At 36.8% G+C, this 25,638-nt stretch overlaps 1 protein-coding gene across 1 annotated transcript in view; it reads left to right on the top strand.

The window, feature by feature from the left end:
* The window catches only part of dnmt3ab (DNA (cytosine-5-)-methyltransferase 3 alpha b), a 55,989-nt gene that overhangs the window by 6,233 nt on the left and 24,118 nt on the right, over nucleotides 1-25,638 (top strand). The window contains 4 exon segments of the mRNA XM_058748819.1: nucleotides 113-217; nucleotides 8,507-8,810; nucleotides 16,876-16,922; nucleotides 17,386-17,532. Coding sequence (XP_058604802.1) covers nucleotides 113-217; nucleotides 8,507-8,810; nucleotides 16,876-16,922; nucleotides 17,386-17,532 — 603 coding nt within the window.

The following is a 25,638-nucleotide window of genomic DNA, read 5'->3' as shown; positions in this document are numbered from 1 at the left end:
TTTATTATCCATTGATCTCAAAATGGCCAAATGCCTGGGAGCTTGAATATGAGTCAGTAAGGACTGTGGTTAAGCAATAATGGTTAATTGATGTTCATTTCTGTCTGTTTAGAATGAGAGCTCTAGAATGGACTCCGTGATTACTGACGAGATGCCTTCGCTCTGCACTCCTGTCCGCAAGGTTGGACGGCCTGGCCGCAAACGCAAGCACCTCCCCGTGAGTATCCTAGAGACTGAGCTCTCAACACTCAACCAAACCACAGAACACCCAACTTCCCTTGGGATTCGGTTTATTTTCATTTATCCACCAGGCGCTAGTCTTGGCAGTGGTAGGGAACGGGTAAACAGGCAAACATGTGGTTGCTGGTAATGACATGGGGGCACCAGACACATTTTTTAAAACTGATCAAACTTGAGATTTGCACCTGGTGGACAACCAAACAGACAAAGACTCCTATAGACTTGAAGGAGAGACCTGAGCATTATATTGAAGGTGATCTCTTGACAAAATCCTAACAACCCCATTGCAAAGAACTAAAAACCACTGGTGACCACCAATAACACCTCAGCATTGTGTTGACAAGTTTGGTGTGGACAGCAATTTTGGCCACAATCTTGCTGTCTGAGACAAATTTCTGGGATCAGAAAAGGTTTCTGTTGTCGTAGAGGGAGTTTTCTATGAATGTACAAACCCTGGCTGTTCAAAATAGACATAGTCCACTAAATTACATCATATTTTGTCCCAAATCATTGTTAATGTACATACTGACTTCAGCCTAGACTGGATGATTGCATATTGTGCATTTTTCAGTAATACGTTTGTCGTTTTGTGGTGTAAGGCCCACGAATTTGGTCCAAGGACAGTATCCAATCGTGTATGAAGGTTTCCTGCGTGTTCGGTCTTTTCAGCGCGCAAAGTTATTAAATTTAGGTTAAATTCAAATCTGACTTGTAAAAAGTCCTTTACATCCTTGTAGAACTCATAATTACAAAAAGTATCATTTTATCAACTAATCTGACTTCATTTTATTATGACCTCGAACTTAGGTTGAAAGGCAAATTGGTCATTTGTCTGTCCCTAATTATTCCTATTATTCTTCTGACATTTGATTATTCTAGTTAATTCTTTACTTTATATTTACTCGTTCATTAGGAATCTATATCACCCAGGGTATATCACGCCGGCCGATGTACGTGTACCCCATAATCACAAACTCGCCAGTCCAATCATTAGTCAGAGGTTATGGCTAATACTATTTAATAGGTCGCTCATGCTCACCATTCTTTAAATAGTAGTTCTGTTTAGCCCCATACAGTTACCTATGTACAACTTAGTTAAAGCTCAGACAGTAATCAGCGGTTATGCTAGTACCGTTTGTCTAGCCCCCGATAGTTATATAACCACGTACAACTTAACTATAGTTGAGACAATAATCAGCGGTTATGCTAGTAGCCTACTATGAAATATGTTAATATCTCATTAGTATTTTCACCTAGCCCCCGATAGTTAAAATAACTACGTACAACTTGAATAAAGCTCAAACAATAATCAGAGGTTATGCTAGTATCCTATATGTAGCCCCCAATAGTTAGTAAACTACGTACAACTTAATTAAAGCTGAGACAGTAACCAGCGGTTATGACCAGTACTATAACTAGCCCCCCATAGGTAATGCAACTGAGTACAACTTAACTAAAGTCAAGCAATTAATAACCCTGGACGCAGATTTGCAGAGACATATACCTTCACTTAATCTACTTGAGAAGATAATTTCAGAGTAAGTCAGAATAAATTCAGATGTAACAATTTATTATCAGTCAGGTAAATATGTATTATGCCAATTATACAGCCAATTCAAAGATATCAAATCAATCAAAATCTCAAAGATGAATCTAAGAGTAAGCATACTGTACCTGACTTGAGAAAAATACATAGTATGAAGTGTGCGAAGACTTCATCCTATGGGCTCATTCCGGCTATAGAAGGCCCTGATCCTTTTGCAACATTTCCTTAAGTACCTCAGACCAAGACCAACATCCCCCGAGATGGAGACAGGAGCTAACGATTGGAATTTGCATTGACCAAGTTAACACCTTTTGGGACAAAAGGTAATTTTGCATGGAAATCACTGGAAACTGACCCGCCCTCTACAGTATGCAAAATATCTTTAAACTCTTAGGATCTGTATTACCTTTTAGTTTACTTCTTGTAAGAATGAGACCATTGTACCAGACGCCCTGAGACAATTCAAATGATACCAAACATGACTGTAAATATCACTTGCATTCATGTAGAACATTATATTCTACTATTGACCATTCTGTGTGAGCTGAGTGAAGGGAAGGATGGGTGAGGGGAAGGAAGGGGATGAAAAGGAACTGATGCATATGTGAGAGAGGCGTTTTCCCGCATTTTCTCTCAGTGGGATGTGGAGACAGATGTCTGTATGTTAATACACCGTGTTGGTGTTGTCCATCTCAGAAGTTCAAAGTGTCTGAGGTTCTGTAATTCTTACAGTGGTAAGAATAAAGTCTATGTTTGGTTGCGCTTTATTTTACAGTATGTGTACTTGCATGTATGTACAATGTACTTACCTCTTAGGTACTGTTATATAAGGTAACTACATGGGTTATGGTTAGGTTTAATGGTAGGTTCAGGGTACCTAGTTATAACCCAGTTATTGAAATCACTGTAGTAAGTACATAGTATGTACATATGGAACAGGTCTGTAAAATAAAGTGCTACCCTATGTTTCATTTAGAGAAATATCATAATATAGACTGCACAAACAGCAAACTCACAGACACCACATCATTATTCATTCTTGAAGTGAACTTTTGCCTGTATGGTGATTAAACTGTTTTGGACTGGCGTCTTGAACTTGAGAGTGTGAGTACAGAATGAGGGCCTGTTGCTTACACCTGGACACTTCATGCATTTTCACTAATCCGATAGCTATCCGATCATGAAAGACCAGGTGTAAATGCCCTCCGAAACGCTTTCAAGATGTATTCAAATCCGATCGCTCAAACCACTTCAGAAGGTGGTCTTGGCCGCATTCCAGACAAAACTGGACAAGTATAAAAGCATCTGGTTGTTGAAACTACATATGTAATTTTTACTTCTCCCAAAATGTTAAAATAGTAAACGTGTGAGAGCATTATAGGCTATATGACGTGTTATAGCCAGATATGACTCTCAACACTCAATCATCTTCATTAAAAGTAGTAACACTAGCTTATTTTTCCAGTGCTGCTGTGATCTTTGATCTTGAAATTAGCTGTTAATGGAAAAAAAATGCAGTGCATATATGTTGCTTTCGTTGACGTGAACTCCGTTAAATTTGCATATAGTTCGGGAATTGAAGATCGGATTTACATCAATTTTCCGTGGACACATTAATGTGGCTAAGTGTAAATGGAACCGTTTTAACAAATCTGATGTCAGCTATCCAATCAGAGAAAACGCATGAAGTGACCAGGTGTAAACAGGCCCTGATGCGTCCAGTGCTTTTCGTTAAGTGTGCGACTGACTTTGCCAACCCTGAATCATGGCTGGATGTCTTGGTGACAATTTATCGTACAGTCTGGCGTGAAACTCTGAACACATCACATCTGAAGTGAATGTTTACCTGTATGGTGATTCGATTAACAGTTTTTGGCTGGCGTCTTGAATTTGAGAATGCGAGTACAAAAAAACTTTTCGTAAAGTGTGCGACCTTCTTTGTCAACACTGAATTGTGGCTGTATGTCTTGGTTTATCGTACAATCTGGCATGCAGTCTATTGTCTATCCATGAACTTGAGAACTTGAATACAAATTGACGCATCCAGCACTGGCTTTTTTAACAATGAATTGTGACTACAATTTATCATGAAGTTTGGTACGAAACACTACACACATCTGCCTTGTCTATCTCTTTCAGATCACATTGTATAATCTGTCATACATTTTAAAAAGTCGTACAGTGCATAGTGAGCTTCAGTGTTTGTGTTCTTGCTTGTTTTGCACCTTTCTGACAAACCGCTCAGGGCCATTGTTAGGTAGGGGGCCAATCGGGAAACGTTATCCCGGGTCATGGGACCCCACTGAAGTCCCCTATAGATTAGCCTACTCACTGGGCCCTAGAGAGAAGTCATACAATCTTTGTCTTAGGCCCTGTAAATTTTAGGGAGTGAATGTAGGGAGCAAGTGTGTTCTTTTCCATGTCCAGTCCCTGGTAAACGTCCCCCTTCTCCAGAGCCAGTATTCCTGTTTTTTGAAAATAATCCCCGCTCTTGCATAATTAATCCAGAGAGGGCATGTCAGGGCATGTGGATGTTCGGTTGCCCCACATCCTCTCCTGCCTTTCCCTGAGGACTTTCTGATTGTATTATCCTCCTATCCCATTCCTTCAACAGGTAATTGCGGTCCTGTGAGGAGAGCGATGTCTTACTCTGTGAAATGTAAGCCGTGTGAAGACAGATAGAATAATGTTTGAGTCATCTCTCATAGAGGTGCTGACTGCTGATGTGGAGGACTTTGTTAGCACTCTATGTTTGACTGCCTCGCTGAAATGTCCTAGAATTGTGAAGCCGTCTGGGGAAGACGAGGCTCTAAGTGACGTATCAAGAGTGATGACCGGAACTTTGAAATTCTGCTCTATTTTTCATCTTGAACGGTAGTAGCATTGTTTTCCACAGTGTTGTTTTTAGACACGGAAATTGGACTTGAAAACAACCCCCCTTTATCCTTGTTTCCAAACTTTAGTGCAGCATATACACATGGGGGGATTTGTTTCTAGGTCACATAAGGAAGGTGCTAATATCAAAGAAAACCACATTGTTTTGATCACTGGACTGCAGCCAGTGCCATTGTTTCATGGTTTTCCGGGCATTTCGGTATTCGTTTGGACTTCATGGCATGCATTTTCCATGCAAAACATGCCATTGTGAAGCTTGGGTGAAGTGGGTGGTTGCTATGTGGTTGATATTGTTCTTAAAGGGATAATACTTCCAAAAATTTAAATTCTGTCATCAATTACTCACCCTCATGTCGTTCCAAACCTGTATGACTTTCTGCCTTTTGTGGAACATAAAAGAAGATACTTTGAAAAAAGATAAGTGTTTTTTTTAACTATACAATGGAAGTCAATGGGTGCCAAAACTATTTGGTTACCAACATTCTTCAAAATATCTTCCTTTCATGTTCCACAGAAGAAAGGGCATCATACAGGTTTGTGTAAATGACAGACTTTTCATTTTTGGGCAAATTATTCCTTTAATAATTACCAAGGTTTGTGAGTGCCTATGTGTGTGTGTGTAACAAAAATGTAAAATCTATTTGCCAGTAGTGACAGTTGAGAAAACATTGTGTGCATCCATAAGCGGCTCGTTAGACATCATCTCTGTAGAGAGAAAAACAGCCATAATGGTAAATTCAGTCAGTCAAAAAGATTCACAAAACAGTCATTTTTCATATTTGAATTAAATGAACTGGAAACTGAACTGTGATGTATATTTCAGGTTTATGTGTATTAAAGATACATATTCATCATAGCATATTATATTGCGGCGGTCAGGTAATAACAGTATTCTTAAAAAATGTTTAAATATTTTTAAAAAATATGGTGTAATTATATGTGAGTTAAACATTGTTTCGGTGAATGATTGTATCATTTTATATATATATATATATATATATATATATATATATATATATATTTCCCAAACAGACAGAAATATTCTTATAAAACAGAGTAATATTTATGGCACAAATATTGGGATTACTAGATTGCAAATGTCAAATTGGAGAAAGTTTACACTAAATATTTAATGAGAAGAAATGATGTCCTGTTTAGGAAGTAATCTTTCTTTTGAGTCAGATCTTTAGATCTTCATTTTATCCAGTTCACACAACCGCTCTGAGATTTGCTCCCTATTGACATTTTTTTTTTTTTTTTCTTCTGGAGCGCTGCTTTCTATCCCAAGAGCCCATCTGAATGATATTTTGGTCCCTTAAATGGCTCTTAAATATGGAATTCCCCCTAATTTTATTGTCCATAAATAAGTCCATAAATCACTACAAAATAATATTATACTTCTCCTCAACAAGTCAAAAGATTTGAGTATCGTATCATATCTGTGCGTAAATAGTTGTGTTTAATTCTCAGAGTTAATGGTTCAGATTCCTAATCGTAACTATAAGCAGCAGTAATAGTCGCACTAATGGACAGTAATACATTGTACTGTATGTACTTTTTAAAGAGACTTCAGGGGTCTTAAAAACGTTTTTCTCACAGCACCAACTGGACAACATTCCTCCCATACCACCTCCCCTCTGTAATGTCGAATGAAAAATGAAGCAAACGGAAAGAATAAACACTAAGAAAGCAGAAACCCAGAATCCAGCATTTGTGGGCGGCACGACGCTGTAACCCTGTTTTTAGTCAAATTTTCCAGAGTCACCCAGAGTCTTGCTACGACAAGTTAGATCGTTAAAAGGTATGCCGTTGAACAACTTGACTGTTTTAAATCTTCTGTCATCATCACGACACAAACGCTCCTGATTGAGAACGAACAATCCAGCAGCTGTTTGGGAGATTATGTCTTTCCTCTCACAAGAGTAGAGTAATGGTTGTGTTGTGTCAGATCACTGTTCGATCTCTCTTTCATGAGAATGGCTTTGACATCCCGAGGCAGTGAGGCGAAGCGGCAGCTGCTCCTCTAAAGAGAAATGCCACTGTCAGATTGGCGGTTTAGCTCTCTGTGGGCTCCCAGTCTGTTTGGCTCTGTATTGCCAGCCTCTCGTGTCAGTCTGGCTTCCCGTGCACATGCTAAGCAGGTGGTTGGATCCGATGAGCGATGTATGTTGAGGTTGTAGATTAATGACTGTGCAGGATGTATAGACATACAGAAAGTAAATGTTTTATTCATCAAGGATGCATTGAATTGACAGGAAAGACATCTAAAATATAAAATATTTATTTTTCAAATAGATCAGTTCTTTTTAACTTCACAGAATCCTGATTTGTTTCCACATGAAAAATTGTTTTCAACATTGAATACATTAAAAAATGTTTCTGAAGGATCATGTGACACTGAAGACTGGAGTAATGTATGTTGAAAATTCAGTTTAACATCACAGGAATAAAATGTATTTTAAAACATATTAAAAGAGAAAACAGTTATTTTAATTGTAAAATATTTCACAATATTACACAAAATTATGCTGTAAGGTCACTGACACAGAAACATATTTTTGCAAACAGGAAAATATTTGAATTATATATGTAGTTTTGTTGTTAATTAAAAATAAAAGAGCTATAAAAATGAAAAACATAAGCTGACGAAGAAAAATATAAGAAAAATACTTAAACTTTAAAAAACCCTTTGAAGTAGAAATATACAGTATATACTCTATATAAAAAAACACTAATAAAATGACAAAAGCACATAAAATTACTAAAACTTAAATTAAAATATATACAGCTAATTCAAAATATTAATAAATAGTATATAAATATTACTAAAAACACTGCAAAACTTATATTGGTTTTGTAAACTGGATCATTTGATTTATAGAAAAAAATCAGATTTTTATTTTTTTACGAATCTGACAATTTCCTCTCATGAAAGCAGACAAAGCAAATAGTTCAGAGGACTTGAAAGGTGGCACTTTTATGATAATTGTGTAGTTTACGAAGCTTTAAAGCTCTACTCTCCATGCCCATACTGCAGTAGTATTAGAAGTAGCTTGTTATTGTGCTATTTTTGTGTATCTTTGTAGACAGATGCATAGAAACATTGTACTCACATTAGACTTAATGTGTAGGAAGAGCTTCCGTGTCTTCTTAGCTTCAGATTAGATTAGATGGTTCAGATGTCAACACAAGGACATAGGAAATGGCCTTATACTTTGCAGACGAAAGACGAGGCCTAGACTGCAAATGAAAGATTTGACTTTATACTGCAAATTGGGTCTTCCTCTTTAATTTGCGCTCTGTGATTCATAACCATTTTGAAGTAAGTAAAGGTATACGGCTGTTATTATCTGGAGCCCTTCTGGAAATGTAGTTTATATTAAAAGGGGGGTGTTTTAATGACAGTTTTATTAAAATCCTCATCCTCTACCTTGTTGGAGCGATGTTATAAGATAATAAAATTCTCAAAATAAGATTTCAGTGTTTCCTGCACTGTTAGCACTGGCACTGAATCTACAGCTTCACAGAAAAAACCCCAGCACAACCAAATAAGAGAAAAAAAACCCAAAAAAAAAAACCAAAGAGTTCTGGTTTTTGGGCTTTTTGTTTGTTGTTGTGTCGACATTGGTACAGTAATGAAGCTTATAATCATACAAAGAGGATTGCTATGGTAAATTTGCTTTATTGTGTGTTGGAGGGCAAGTTTAATTAAAATATTGAATCTATTGTGCCTTAGGGAGTTGCTATTGTTCATCAAAGCTTCTGATTAATAATAGATTATAGGTGCATGACTGTCCAATCCGATTATGTAATTTTCTGCTGCAGGTGGAGTGTTACGGGCCAGTGGGCGTGGCTAAGCAGCACAAAGGGGTGGAGCTCCAGTCGTCTTTGCAATCCCAGAATGGAGATGTTGAGAGGCATGAGAACAAATCGTGCGGAGGTCGCCACCCCACGCTGGACAAGAATGCTGTGGAAAATGGGCTCCCACGCCAATCAGTCTGTCGGGCCGAGTCGGCCTCTGATTCAAGCCTGAGCCCATCCCAGGACTCCGAGAAGTACGAAGAGGAGACACTGTCAACTCTGCCTCGCAAGAAACGAGGGAGACGGAAACTGGAGCGGCCGACTAAATGTGAGTTATGCTCAACCTTCCTTAGCATCATGTTTCACAGCTGTCTGCTCACTGAGCCACTCGTGGGCCCGAGGCCAAGAACCCGTCATCACGATGGTAAAAAAAATGCAGTATTTAGTCACTAAACAAGTGGGATTGTAAAATGGTTTTGGAAGCTTTGCTGGTACTATTGACTTGAAGGACAAATAATTATTGTTAAGTGAGTACATTAATATGTAAATCAGGGTAATTATGCTCCCAAAAAAAATCAAATTTGCAAACAAAAGACAGCCTCCCACACCGTGTACAGAGCGATTTGGCAAGATTCTCTCTCCAGCAGCGTTTCATACAGGATTTTGTTTTCCCAATGGGGGCACCAGCCACCCCTGCCACATATCCATATTTTCAAAACATTTTTGTTTGGGTTAAGTTTCACTATGTATACAGCTTTAAGCTTTTTATTATTTTATTTTATTACTATTATTTTTTTTTATATTGAAACATAACCAGTACAGAACTTTACTCACCACGGGCAATTTTTTTTTTTGAAGAAATGCACAAGCATGCTTTAAAGTAAATAAAAATTCAAAAGTTTCAATTATTAATAGTGCCGCAAAAGTTAACAAATGCGATTAAATGAATAGATTTTGTGCAGTATATATTTTTAATATTAATGTCAATTTGACATCATAACTGTTATATTCTATTTAGTATTTCTAAAAATTGATCAGAAACTTCAAACCTGATTGAAACCGATCAGAGCGGCATGCTGAACCTAGTAATCACACGTGACTATTATTTTATTTTTATTAACATTATTTACCATTATTTTGTTTATGTTTAAATAATGTTTTATTTTAACATAATTTTTTCATTCATGTGTTAACTAGGAAAAGGTTATGAGATGAACTACTAATGTTTGGCATTGCTTTAAAAAAGTGAGTGAGTGTTCTCACTGATTCAGTCTGATTCAGAAAATCATTTGAATGATTCCTAAAAACAAACCAAGTGATTTGTTTGTGAATGAAACTGTTGCGCTGTATGTTTGGCTTGTGTTCTGCCACAAAAGACAATGCAATAGAAAGCTTTGTTGACTATTAGATGTCAGTATATTATCACACAGCACCTTTTTTAAATTTCATCACTTATTACAATTCACAAGCTCACAGCTCAGCTAAAATAGATTTATTTTTTGCAGTGGCACTACAGGTTCATCAGTGTTTCTGAGATGCTCCTGAATAGCACTGAATAGCACTCCAGTGTGATGCCAATTATCAGACCTCTCTCTCTCTCTTTCCATACTGTGGGGTCAGGTATTGACCTTGATGAGAGCAGTAAGTGAAGGCCGGGTAGACAGAGCCGTGTCTCTCCTGGCAGCCTGCCTTGATTGGGTGCAGTGCACAGAGAGACAGCAGGTCTGTGTTGTGGCCACTCTCTCAGTGGGGGCCGTGCCAGGTGCATGGCACAATGCCCAGGGCACTTACACACTGATCCTACATCAGTCTCCCTTAACCCACTTTATGGTGAAAGACGCCAACTTGTAGACCTATGTAAAATGGTATAAAGTCTAGACAGTCCATTTATAATGCTTTGGAAATCCAGTAAAACATCATATACCAAATAATCAAAGTACATGCTGTTTGCTAGCACTGCTAACAATGCTATTGTCACAGCGTGGGTCAGACAAAGACGAGAACAGGTGGATCTCAGTGCAGTGGAGCATTTATTTACAAAAATAAGCTAAACACATGCATTTAAACAATAGCTGACAATGTGAGCAATCTGAAGAAGAATTAAATACACATACAATGAGGAGTACAAGTACAATAGTCATGACAACCAGCTAGACACAGTGGTAACACGAGAAAACAGAAACTTAACTCAGGCGATGAGGACAAAAACAACAGAACAAAACCATGTCAAAATAAGTGTCCTTGACATATAAACTGTGACAGCTATAAAGGTGTATTTACACTGACTGATTCACTGGGGTCATCATGTTAAAGGGATAGTTCACCCAAAAATGAAAATTCTGTCATTAATTACTCAACCTCATGTCGCTTCCGTAAGACCTTTGTTCATCTTCTGAACACAAATTAAGATATTTTTGATGAAATCCAAGAGCTTTCTGACCCTCCATAGACCGCAATGCAACTGACACGTTCAAGGCCCAGAAAGGTAGTAAAGACATCATTAAAATAGTCCATGTGACATCAGTGGTTCATCAATAAATTCATCAATTTCTCCCGAAATACATGTAAGTAAGTGGCTGGTGAACTGGGAGAAGAATAGAGTGAACTTTATAGTAACTTACACTATGTGTATCTGATAAGAATAGAACACGCTGGAAAATAATATTTGAATGGATTGTTATTGCTGCTTCCATAGACATCCGTGTGTATTTTAGAAACTCTAAATGTATTGTTTTACTTGTAGGTATGTTTATTTAAATCTCTGAAACCTAAAATAAGCATTACGTGCTTAAAAACACTGCATAGTTGTAATTATATGACAAATGCAGAGCGCATCCCAACGCCAGCAAAAGTGCAAAAGCTGAACTGTTTTTTCAGTTCAGTGTACTGTTGGAGAAACTAGACCACTCATTTGGCAAAAACTGGTATCATAGGATCATGTACTGTGGTATATTGGCTCATTTTGAGTCGGAGTGACTGTCACATCAGAAAGACCGTTTTGATTGAGCAACTTGTAGATCTGTGCTGCTCGAGCTGCGTTTCAAATAATTCAGTCCAATTTGGCGAACTGGTTCATCATTCACCATTCCAGACCGTTAGCCTGAGGCTACAGATTACAGGTAATAATATTGTGAATAATGTTCAGTTTCTTGCATAGAATTCAATATATCAGTAGGAGCCACAGGTATCCATTTTGTGTTTCCTGATATGCTTTTTTGACTCTCAAATTGACGGTGGCCAATTGACTTTGAATCACCCGGGACCGTGGTTTCAGCTAAATATCTTCTTTACTTACTCAAGAAAAAAGTCAGTTACATCTTGGATGGCCTGAGGTTGAGTAAATATATAGCAAATTTAAAATTTTGGGTGAACTACCCTTTTAAAGGCAGTTTTGCCCACACGTCCCAAATGACACACTTGATGAGGGCTTGCAGGTTCAGAGACTGTCCCGCAGGGTGGCACAGATGTCAGTTTAGGTTTCAGAAGGGTGTACACAAGCTCCACCTTTGTGGCCGTCATCTGTTCTTGATGCAGTCTTTTGTCAGGCTCTCACTAGTGTGAACTTCACAGCAGACAATTATCCAACAGTCCATGTGGCAAAGTGTAGATGCAGAAGTGTAATAAATATTATTAAAAAGTAAAAATACAAAAGACTGAAAAAGTGAACAAACAATATTTAATACATTTAATGAAGTATATGCAGTATATACAGTATATAAAGTATATGTATGTATGTGTAATATACAGATACACACAATTATATAAATAATAAAATTAAAATATATATTAATATTTATAAAAATAATATATAATGATACATAGTTTTTAGTTGTTGGTTTAATATTTTATTTTATATTAATAGCATTAATATATAATAAATAATGCAATTATAAATATATATTAATAATTATCTCTAAAACATATATACATACATACATACATACATATAATACAATTAAAATATATATTAACAATTATTTATAAAATAGAATTATCTATCTATATAAAGTTTAAACTTTTATAAAAATTTTAATTAAATGTTTTATATAAAGGTTTCAGTTATGTTGGTTTAATATTTGTTACATTACTAGCAATTAAACTTTAAACGGCCTATTTTTTAATTAACATTTTTACTTACAGAGAATAAGTGACAGAGACAGTTTATGAGACATATAAGCAAATTTATTTGTAAGCAAAATGGAGATTGCAACTGTATACCCAAATTAATCTGAAGTGAATCAGTCAGGAGCCTGTGAATCAGAATTAAAACAAATTGTGTTATGTACATTGACAACGAGCCCTATTGGACGCCTTAATATTTATTGGTAGGCTGCATAACTGGCTACAGATTTAACCATAAATGAGATTTATTTGCACTAGTCACTACCACTGTTTGCCAGACTTCATTAACCCGGCACTAACGCTAATCAATACTAATCGCTAAAAGATAATCGCACGTAGAAGCTGTACGTCAATCATTAATTCAGTCCCACCAAAGATTTTATTGAACCATGAACTCTGCATAGTGAGTCAAAAAGATCAATCTTGCTTTGATTGACAGAGAATGGGCAAATCCGGCAGTACCTGTGTCTTTTTCATACCTCTACCTAGAGGTCACAGGATGGATTTCAGTCCAGTGAAGGGGAAATGAACGCTCTGAACACGCTGGCTGGCATGTGCTCAAACTGGCACGCCGGAGGCTCAATGGGCACAGCGTGCCAACCACACTCACAAACCCAGTGACCTTGGCAGTCTCAGCGGAATGAACCCCTTCCTCACCGTACAGACAGGGTTGCTTATTCCCGTCGAGCGACTGAGAAAAGAGGAAGAGACAGAAAGATGCGTCGAGAGAGGATTTGCACATGCTATAAATGTGAAGAGGACTCGTGGGTCAAGGCCTTTTGTTTTGGCTGGGTGTATGTGGTACTTCACTGGCAGGCTTTTGATGGCTCTTGTGAAGAAAACAAGCTCTCAGGTTTTGCCCACGGCCTCTCGACGCTCAAGTGTTGTGATGTGGCTAGGAGATGGAGCTTTGATAGACTTCAAACAGACTTTCCTTAGGCTAGTGGGTTATTGAAATGGGTGCTGTCTACTTCTTTTGGCTTCATGTCAGTATAGAGACGTCATGAATATGCCGTGACAGATTGCCTTTAAGCCTGGTCTAAATCCCACAGATCTATTTATATGAAGTTGTCCTGCTCATCATTCATAATTAATGATTATCAAAATGAGGTAATTAGGATTCTTTCATGCATTCTTTTAAGGTTCTTTCATGCCTTTGTGCTGTAGGCATATATCAGAAAAGTGCTCTCAAAATGCAGTTTAATAAATAACTAGTCATTTTACAGGCATTTTAAATATTTAATTATTTTATTTTAATTGTTTTTATTTTATTTGTTTTTATTTTATTGTTGCATTGACAGTGTGAAAATGTTAATGTTAAAAATAAAAAAATAAGTGTATTCTATAATTTATTTATTTGTATTTTATGCATATAAATATATATATATATAAATATAAATATATATATATATATATATATATATATATATATATATATATATATAAATAAATATATAAATAAATAAATAAATTAAAAATAATAATAATAATAATAATATATATATATATATATATATATATATATATATATATAAATAAATAAAAAAATAATAATATATATATATATATATATATATATATATATATATATATAAACTAAATAAATTTGTTAAAAATATCTTAGAACAGGCTATTTTTAACTTGACACCATCTGAAACACTTATTTTTATTTTATTTTACTTTATTTTAAACATTTAACTTTTTTGCTGAAGTGTACTTAAAATGTTAGTAATTTACATTCATGCATTTGGTAGTAGGGCTGTGTCACTTTTCCTGATGTGATTCAGTTTGATTCCCTCAGAATCAAACCCTTGATCTTGGCGTTGTTTGCCCTGTGTTCTACTGTTTAAACTAAGAGAATGCTTGTCATTTTTGCAGTGGACCATTTTTGCAGCTTACAGTCATTAGATGCACCGAGGAGGAAGTTGTCATTGTTGAAACAGTATCTTTACACAAATCTTTTATTTGAAAGCTACATTTTTCATGATACACATCACCACTGGGATTGCAGTGACAGTTTAGGAAGTGACATTTAACAGATGAACATAAAAAGATGTCTCTTTTATTTCTCATATTTCTAACTTGCAGAGTTCAAGCTAATCTTATTTTTTTTTTTTACCTCTCAGAACTCTGCGCTAGCACTTTGATGTGGGAAAGTTTATAATGGCGAATGTGACTTTTGATCTGAATATCATGCTAATGTTTGGCTTCAAGCAAAAAGGAAAGGTTTTAGGAAATAAACTATTCTATCAGATGTTCTATACAGTACTAAAGTAAATTAGCGAATCTGTAGCTGGTTTTTCACTTGAACAGGAATGAATCTTCCAAAGGCTTTTGAGGGGCCACGTTTTATTGATGCGGTAGTGGAATTGTGGGTGTGCTTTTAGAAAGCTTTGTTGAGCTCTCAGTAATATTGTCTTCCTCAACCCCAAGTTAGAAGGGAGTCTCAGTACTCTTGAACCATGAATCATCATGATAGCCCTGCTAATGTTTCAGGTCACTGGTAATCGTAGCCTCTGGCTAACCTCGACCTAACCTGCTGAACCCAGCCAAGACAAAGCTGTTTAGGCATGAACTACATCCTTTTGTATGTGGAGACGTCGGGAGTATAAATCAATGCCAGGGCAAAAAAGGAGTCAGAACTTTTCAAGAATTTTGGGAGGATTCATTGTGGCGCTGTGGAATGTGCGCAAGATGAATGGGGTTAGATGAGTACGGAGAAAGTTTGAGTGTTGGGGAAGTTATTCCAAAATAGTAAGTTACTGATTTTTTCATACTGAAGATTGCAATGGTATTACATTACTGTTCAGACTGACTAGCTAGTTATCACATTAACCATTATTAGGCGTGGATTGAATCTGCTCTAATTTTCTTTTTTTTTTACATTTTCTTTGTGTTTTTTTTAATGAAAATGGGGTACTATTCTTACATCAGCCCTTAGGGGTTTCTTAGGGGTGTTTACAATTTTGTATTCAAAAACAGCTAAATGCAGCACAATGGAATAGAGCAGGCTATTTTTAACTTGACACACCATCTGAAAAATACTTCTGCCTGTACCATTAAAAAAGGTGTGAGACACAAAGCAACGGCCGAAGACGATGGGGGCTTCCCTGCTGCAAAAACACTGAATGTCAGAGATGTCAAATCCGCTATGATAATGAGTCAAAGTGGTTGTTTCAGTATTGCTAGTATTCATGATGTCCTGCATTTCTGTGTTCTGACTGGAGCCTGCAGAGAATGCTTTAGTTTGTGTGTAGCGCAGAGGATAATTTTTGACTTGTGGTTGACCGATATTGGATTTTCAATGGCTGATTTTGATACTAATGTCTAGAGCCCGGTCATATGAATGAGCTCTTATTTTATACAATATTTACTCAAAATTCAATAAGATATTTGAAAAAAAAAAGGTGCATCAACTGATACTTGGTGAATTTTTCTTATCTTTTAACATTTTGAAACAACACTTTAAGGCTATAGCTACAGTCATACAGAAAGTAAGTATGGAACCAAACTAGCTTCAAAATCATTCAAATAATATGATTCACAAAATTGCCACATGCAAATGTCTTATTCAAAAATGTGACACATGCAAAGCACAGTTTATAAATAGACATGGTGTTAACATTTTTTTTTTGTTATGTACGTGTTGATTGTTGGATTCACAAATCTTCACACTTTTGTTACCATGTAGATGTTTATGACAGCTTTTGACAGATTCACAAATGCATTATTTAAACTGTTCAATCCAGCCAATTATAGTACACATACAACAACTGGCTCTAGTAATATCATGTTGGCCAAAAACATGGTAATATTTTGGTGCCACACACAAAGACACATTCATGCTGTAAGTAAATATTGCCCTGTGGCAATTTTCACAGTACATATTTAGCAACCCAACAAGTCTTTTTGGTAGTGATTGACTGACATTAATACTCAGTTTCTAAAGTTCTCCAAGACTTTAATTTAGTAACATGCAGCCCTCAAGCTAAAATGGTCTTTCTTCCTGCTGCTTTTGGCTTCTCAGCTCTTTATTTAAACTCTTTACAAGTAAAAAAAACTTTGCGCACAAATGAGAATAGTTTATTTTGTCTCAAAGCTATTTTACGCTTACTCTTCCACATAAAAGCCTTGTGAAATTTTCTGTTGATGCAGAAATATCATTGAGGCCTAATACTGCAGATTGATGAAGACAGATTTCCATTGCGACAAATCTGGACTGTCAGAAACATTTCAGGTAATCGCTTGTTCTTGTGGCTGTTTCCCTCTAGACGTGGAGCACAAGGAGGACGAGGGTGGGGACTCTGCAAAGAATGAGGTAAAACTGTCTTCCTGTTGTGCGCCTGTCTGTGATATATGTGTGTGCACGTTTGTGTGTTTCCGTCTGTGAAAATTCAACCTTTCCGTTAATTGCTCAAGATGTCAGAAGAAAATTCCTAGGAAGATGACATGGAACCTGTTCTTCCAGCCACTTGATTATGAAAGAAATGGTACCCTTATGGTGAAATATCAAATACACTTGGTCCTCTGCTTAAAAACAAGGGTCCCTGTTCTCTACCAGCCGCCGGCCCGCTCGAACCCTCTCCGTACTGATGAGTACCCTTAGTTTGATAGTCCCCCACCAGCCCATTCGCGAAACGCTCCAAAATCATTCGCAGACAATCCATCTACTTCCTTCCTTCATTTTGGATCGCATAGATAGATAAGCACACTAAAACAGAGAGAGAAAAAGTCGTTAATTTTTTCTTTTCCTTTTTTTTTGCTTTTGTCCCTTTAAACAGGGAGCTCGAGGGAGGCTCCGTGGGGGAGTGGGCTGGGAAGTCAGCCTCCGTCAAAGACCCATGCCCAGAGTAACCTTCCAGGCCGGTGACCCTTATTACATTAGCAAGAGGACCAGGGAGGAGTTGCTGGCCAAGTGGAAGTTGGAGGTGAGTACCACTGCTCGCCACTGTCCCAGAGGAAGAGCGATAGGGAGCCTGTCAGCATTTCTATTATAGCAGGAACGTTTGCCAGGACAACGGCGTCCTGAATAGACTCTGCGAAAGCCAAGTGTATTTGATGAGTCGTTTGATCTCGCATGAAGGTACCATTTATTTCATGAGGCATCTTGCTGGCTTCTTCTCACAATGAAAATCTAGTGGTTTACTCATAACCATGCACAGACATGTCTGTTATGAATGGTAGTGGCCAATCAGAGGTGTTAAAATCGGTAATGGTAGTTTGTAGCAGTCCATAGATACGTTTTTTTTTTTTTCTGATTGGTTATTGGCCAATAGGCCTGCGCAAATAATCGAATGTGATGATCATGTGCATCTCGTCAGTGCTTTCAGATGGAGCAGCATTTAATACACAGAGCCATAATCCACTGACAAGCTACGTAATGTCGCGTTCATAATCGCAGGCGATACATCGCCAATAATGAACGCGATATTGCGTAGCTTGTCAGTTAACTACAGCTCTGTGTATTAAATGCAGCTCCATCTGAAAGCACGTGATGGAGATTTACTACTAATCACAGAACCGGCTTTACTGACGAGATGCGTATGATCATCTCATTCGATTATTTGCACAGCCCAATATTAGAGATTTTAAAGTTTAGCGGTAATAAATATTGGATATTTAATTGTGCAAGCTTATTTACTCAATTTTGCATTAGTTTTTAATGTTTAATTAAATGTTTAAAATATTTATATACAAAATATGTGAAATGTTTATCACTTATCGGTGTCAGTATATCGGTATATATCGGTAGATATATTCATCAACTTATCGGTATCGTGTATAGAGCATTTTTGTGTGGACAAAAAAACAACATGACTGGACACTTGTTGCTCCTGGTTAGGATCAGGGTCATTCCTTGCATGGGATGGGGCCTAGAGCAAGTAGAGGATGCGGGGCCCCCTTAAAGAATGGGGCCTGGTGCGGTTGGCCCAGTTGCACCACCCTAAGAACAGCCACAGTTGGCCTTTGTACTGTTTAATTGTAACTTATTAATATATTTCACTAATTATTGGAGACATCTCGAATACCAAGATCAAGAATGTGATATTTTAGGAAGAAAATCAAAGGTTATATCATCATTTCATTTTTTTTAGTCTAATAGTCTGAGTCATGTTGAATTTTTATACACGTTACATGAACGTGTGGAGCTGAAATTGTTGTGATGTGTCTTGACTTGAATGTGAAGCGTGATTTCTGCTCCACTAGTGGCATTGAAACTCCAGGGTTATTTTGAAAGAAAATCCAGTTTAATATAATTTAAGGGACAAAAGTGGTTCACAACAAGAATGATAACTATATTTCACACTAAGACCAGTAACACTTCAGTATAAGGACCAATTCTCACTATTATCTTGCTGCTTATTAGCATGCCTGTTAATAACATATTGGCTGTTTATTAGTACTTATAAAGCACATATTCTGCATTAACAACTACCTTACTAACTATTATAAGCAGCAAATTAGTAGTTTATTGAGGCAAAAGCCATAGTTGATGGTTTGTTAATAGTGAGAATTGGACCTTAAAATAAACTGTGACCAACAGACGATAACATTCAGTGTATTATAATAATGCACTGCAGTTTTGTCATCTAATGGTTAAAATGCTCGAGCTCTTTAAGGTCAGGTGTATTCTGATTATATCTCAGTGTTTTTATCATTCAACTGCTGAAAAAAAATCATTCTAAAAGTTATTCCAATGATAACGTTTCTATGTGTTGTTATTGTTATTGTTGGGGAGTGGACTCCACATTTCTTATAGAAGTAGAAAAATTATTACAACTTTATAGTTATAGTTATCGTTATTGTCCCTAGTGTGAATGAACCTTTGTTGATGGATTTGATGGAGTACAAAAAACGCTGGGAAACACTGATTTAGATAATTAATTTAGCTATCTTAAAGGAATAGTACACCTAAAGATACAAATTCTGTCATTAATTACTTAACTTCATGTCGTTCCAAACCCTTAAGTCCTTCATTCATCTTTGGGACACAAATTGACATATTTTTGAAGAAATACCCAACTATGGGCAGACCCTGCATAGTTGGGTAACACTTTATAATAACTACACGCTATGAATCATTAGTTAAGCATTAGTAAATAGTAGTGCTGTCAATCGATTAAAAAATTTAAATCGCGTTAATCACAGTCATGGACATGATTAATCACAAGTTTAAAATACTAGGACTTTAAAAAATGCATGACAAACTAGTTCAAGGAAACAGAACCTTTCACACTTCCGTCAGGTATGAGACATAATCCTTATTATTCTTTTATCATTATTCTTTTGTTTTTATTCAGCCATTATCAGCCTTTATACTGGCAATAAAACGTTTACCAAGCCACATCGCTTCAATCCCAGTATACATTTACCCAACTATTATCAAAAGTATTTCTAAATAAATACAACAAAACATTTCTTGCGACCTTACGTGAAGTATTATGACAAAATGCATAATGAAGAAGAATTGGACCTGTTCTGCAGGTGCATTAGAGCTAACATTAGCATCATGCTACATAAGACAATTTATGAGATTAATAGTACACTTTTACTCAGAACTGACTTCAAACCACCATCGAGTGTTTGTAATAACTTCCTTTTTACAATCACATGTGAAATTTGGTCGTTTACTGTTATTAAAATATGCTATTTATAGCCTTTTATAATCGCTGCTTAAATTAGCATTTCAGATGTACACATTCATATCAAGAAAATCACATACAAATATCCTATCGTAATCGTGTATTTATTATCTTATATAATCTATAGTGGCTGTTGTAATGTTTATTTCTGCTGTGTAAAAGCCTTAACAGATGACCTTCCGCGCTGCGATGACGGGAAGAAGTTGGGGTCAAACCTTATCAAATGATTCATTTGCGTTAAAAAAATATTAACACTTTAAAATGTTTTGATTAATCGCATGCGTTAACGCGTTAACGTTGACACCCCTAGTAAATAGTCAGTTCATCCTTCCTAAAGCATTGTCCCAACATTAATAGTCATTAATAAGCACTTTATAAATACAGCTATAAATGCCTTGTTCTTGATTTATAAGCATATCTATTACAAAGGAGATTTAAAGGCTCAGTTATCTTCCTAACAGAAAAAATAAACAAACACAACACAGAGGGATACAGACTGTACACTTGATGTTTTTTTTCTATGAAATTGCAGATGTTTACTTTTCATTTTTTATCAAGTGTACAGTTGTACAGTTTCATTTTTTGCATCTTGAAAAAATATTTCTGTGTTCTGTATCCCTCTGTGTTGTGTTTCTGTTTGGAGGATAAATGAGCCTTTAAACCTCCTTTGTAAATGCTTTACAAGGTATAAATAATCCTCACTTTAGATGAGCTCACAAAAATTGATGGCTGGCAACTACTAAATGTTTTATAACTACCTGACTTAATCATGAATTACAGCAGGAATATGTGTGTTAATAAAGCATTTATTAACACACTGAGCAACTATTATCATGTGTCTAAATAAGATTTATAAATGTACATTTAAATAGTTTATTAATCATTTACTTACACTTTCTAAATGATCGTATGAACCACTGACAACTCCTAAATAACTGGTTTGTAAATAACATAATTTAGAAATGACAAATTGATCATTAATAAAGTATGAACATACAATTATTAAACATTATAGATATGTTCAAGAACAAATCATTTATAGCTGTATTTATAAACTGTTATAAAGTTATTTTTGTATTCTTTGCGCACAAAAAGTATTCTTGTAGCTTCATAAAAGTACAGTTGAAACACTGATGTCACATGGACTATTTTAACGATGTCCTTACTACCTTTCTGGGCCTTAAACGTGGTAGTTCCATTGCTGTCTATGCAGGGTTAGAAAACTCGGATTTCATCAAAAACAACTTAATTTGTGTTCCAAAGATGAGCGAAGGTCGGGTCATTTTTGGGTGAACTATTCCTTTAACACCCATTGCTATAGTGAATCTCTAATATCATCGCAGATACAGGTGGTTGACAGTTTTCCTACTGTGTTGCATGGTGAGAACTGCTCTGTTACATAACATTCTTTTTCCTCGGTAACCAAAGGGAGCCAACCAATCGACATCAAGCTCCCCCCGCCCCCATATTTTTTTTCTCCAGCCCTTGCCACACTGTGTTTGAGGATAAGCCATAAAAGTGTCAGAGATCCCAGAAATACGGCCAAATTAGCCGGACACACAGTTGTCTCGTGAGTGGACGTCGTAAAATTCCAGAGAAATGGGCGTTTCGCATTCTTCACGCAGAGAGCAGGAATCCTCCATCGGGAGCCTGGGAATTTTTTTTTTTTCCCCCTGAATAGGCACATTATGGAGCGTGCAGATCGTAACATGTCATTTCTCTGTTTGCTCTCCGAAGGTCTGTGCAGTCATGTTTTCTCGAAGCAGCTCCACACCGGACACAACAATGCAGCAGGAAACTCTTTTGAAAGGGGCCTTGATATGTTTCCTTCCTCTGGCTACGAGGCCTGAGCCGCATATAGTCATCAGAGCTTTGTTAGCATTGAAGGGGTGGCCCTAAGGGGGTGGGGGGGGATAAAACCCAGCCTGCTTTCACTTTCTGTGAGTGAAGGGGATCATGTCTCTTTTTGTTATTTATTTTTTTTTAATAAGTGCCCAACGCTACAGTAGATTCCTCTGTCCCACCCCCATCCCGTTCCTTCACTCCTCCCCCTCTCCCCTCACTACTCTCTCTGCAGTGGAAATGAACTCCGTACTATGGATATAAGGGTGAAGATGAGGTTTACAGCGAATTTCCAGTGCTGCTTGCAAGACAGCCTCCTGGACAGCCGCCAACATTCTGCAAGTCCTCTCTAGCCAACCAGAATTCCTGTTGGGAACCACCTGACCCTGAATTCCCAGACAAAGAAATGTTCATGCTTTCTGTTTTTTTTTTTTCCTTTTTTTTTTTTTTTTTTTTTTGAAGCGGTCTCCATTGAGCCAAGAGTGGGGCAAGAAAAAAAGCGACTCACACGTTGGATTTAAAGTGCCGAGTGCAGGCGTGTATGGGTAGGTCGGCTGGCTTGTTTGTTGTTGATAGCGCAGGGGACAGTGTGCATGTCTGAGTAGACTTGCTGGAGGAGGAATATGCTGACTTCAGGTATTTCCAGGAGACTTGTTACGGACCATCTGCCCCGGGTAGCTTAAAGGAAACCCATCTCTTTAAAACCAGAGTGCCGGACCGGGCTTAAAACATTGCAAGTACAAGACAAAATGCTTCGCTTGAAAGGTTTTTTTTTTTCTAGCCTGTATGTTATCACAGGGGGATAGCAGAGAGCTGAATGTATTTCCTGTTTTACTGTCTCTGCAGGATGTTGTGCATAGGGCATATCTTTGGCTTTGTTCACGTTTTAAAGTTTGTACTTGGTTTTTAAGTGTGCCGTGATCTGACAGTGTGCTTTTTGTGGTTATTTATACATTAGGGTTGTAGAGACGTAGCATGTTTTAGCTCAAACTAATGCTTTTAGGCTTATTTTAAAAGGAAAGTTTTGCTTTTGAGCTTGAAAACAAAGATAATATGCATTTTTTTAGTCTGTCAGATTTGGGTCGGTACTGCAAACATGTAAAACTGGCAGCGGTTGTCGCTTGTGTTGAAACGGAAATGCGGTGCGTGTCTTTTTAAGGATATGCAAATATGAATGAACCGAGTGAACCCGGGAACCGCGTGTGATTAGTGCGCTGCCAGCGCTTGCTCGTACTCTGAGTCAAGGCTGCACAGACTGAATGAAGCAGGCAGACTTTTGCACTTCAGCTTTTGAAGATTCATTCGCAGTTTAAGGAAATAGCAGATTTTAGACCAAAATAATTTTGAGCAGCTTGAAGTGAACAAATAAAGAGAAGGCTTTAAAAAATTTTAACATTAAGGCACTTAGACTAAGACTCATTTAGCATGCCTGACCTCTGCAGCATTACTAATTTCCGAGTCTTTAATGGACCCAGTACAATCGCAAACTAAATGCATCCTCTATTCACTGGACTTGGGAGGCTAAAAAGTGAACAGCCTTTGTTCGGTCTCTCACAAAGTCACATCAAAATAAATGCGATTGTCACACAGTGGCGATAGCCATTCATCCCCTGCCTGTTGGAATTTCAGTGTGCACTGCTGTGCTGCCGGCATTTGAATTAAATCACACTTTTGCCTCATATTGCTCAAAAAAGTTAAAGGGAACAGTATTTATTAAACATTGTTTGTTTGGAAACCGTTCATAATGTTGTAATGCACTGTAGACTGACTGTCCGTCAGCTGTGTTCAACAAGTTTGGCTTTTTACAGATAAAATAAATAAATGAATAGAAATATTTAATTTTCTTAAATTAAAATTAATATATTGTTTTATAACATTGTATAATTGCTATGGAACTTCAAATAATAGTTCACCCCAAAATGAAAGTCTGCTGAAAATGTACTCACCCTCAAGCCATCCAAGATGTAGATGAGTTTGAAATTTAGCATTACATCACTTGCTCACCAGCGAATCCTATGCAGCGAATGGGTGCCGTCAGAATGAGAGTCCAAACAGCTGATAAAAACATCACAATAACATCAGTTATGAAGTGAAAAGCTACATGTTTGTAGATAACAATTCCATCATAAAGGCTTGTTTAACTTCAAAACATTGCTTCTGGCTAAAACACAAGTATGAAATCCATAATAACACTTCCTTTTTTTTTTTTTTCTGAATCAGGGGAGAAATATGCACAGATCACACAATGTTTACAAGTGAAAACAGTCCAAAACAGTTATGTAAACAAACATGTAGGTGGATTTTGATCTGAAAGGACATCAGGGGATGGACTTTTTGACTAGAGGAAGCATTATTGTGGATTATGGACTGGTATTTTGGCCAGAAGCGACAGTTTAATTCTTTTTTCTTACAAACACACAGCTTTTCACTTCACAAGATGTTAATTGATGGAGTCATGTGGATTACTTGTGGATCATTATGAGGGTCTTGTTAGCTGTTTGAACAACAACAGCTTCTTTCTGACGGCACCCATTCACTGCAGAGGATCCATTGGTAATCAAATGTAATGCTAAATTTCTCCAAATCGGTTGCAATGAGATAAACTTATCTTTGTCTTGGATAGCCTGAGGGCGAGTAAATTTTAAGAAAATTTTCATTTTGGGGAGAACTATTCCTTTTTTAAATAAATACATTTATACTTACAGGCCTATATTATAATTAAAAAAAATAATAATATGAATGTATTATTTTATAATTGATTGAAATATTAATATTAAGCAATATTTATTATGTTTCTTTCTTCGTAAAGAAGCTATGTTGTATAGCATTTTCAACCCAAACTAATGCTTCCAAGGCTATCATTCTTGCAATGTTGGGTTTACCACATTCATTGTTGCTCATCAGTGCAAGAACTCATCAGTGTTAGCCAGCTTGCTAATGTTAGTTTGTTGGCATGTTTAAATGATTGAAATTAGCTACTAAAATGTTCATTTTATCACAGAAATCAAATATTTAAAATTGTAAGGCATAAAAGTATGACAAAATGCATGATATAGTAACAGTGTGGCATTGGTCTGATGTAGGGCAAATTAAACTTCCATTAGCTGGCCTGAGAGTCTCTTACACTAGCCTCAGGCTGTCCTTATGGTCATAAATCATAAAAGTATATTGTTTTTTTTTTTTAAGTAATGCTGTCTTTTCATTCCTATGTCATATGAACAGCAACACATTCAAAGGCCTATCATGCAAAATAATAGGCCTACAGGCATCCATGTGCAGTAGCTGATCATAGAATTGAATCGAATCGTCATGGTATATAAAAAATTACAATAAGGTTGGAAAAAAGAATTTGCCAGAGGAGCTTTCCTAGAAAAGAGGCTTGGTTGATCATTGTAATGTGGAGAGCAGCTTAAGGCCATGGGTGTTTCCTTTCAGATATAGGTAGCGCTCCTAAAGGCTGTGCAGTCCTATAATACAGCACACCAGCTTTAACATAGAGCTTAAAAAACACTCTCTCGCAAGGTTACCCTTCTTACCTTTCAGTATTGG

This window comes from Onychostoma macrolepis, chromosome 17 (assembly GCF_012432095.1).
Source record: "Onychostoma macrolepis isolate SWU-2019 chromosome 17, ASM1243209v1, whole genome shotgun sequence".
NCBI classification, from domain to species: Eukaryota; Metazoa; Chordata; class Actinopteri; order Cypriniformes; family Cyprinidae; genus Onychostoma; species Onychostoma macrolepis.
Note: the sequence above shows the minus strand (reverse complement) of the source record. Positions and strands in the feature narration are given on the sequence as shown.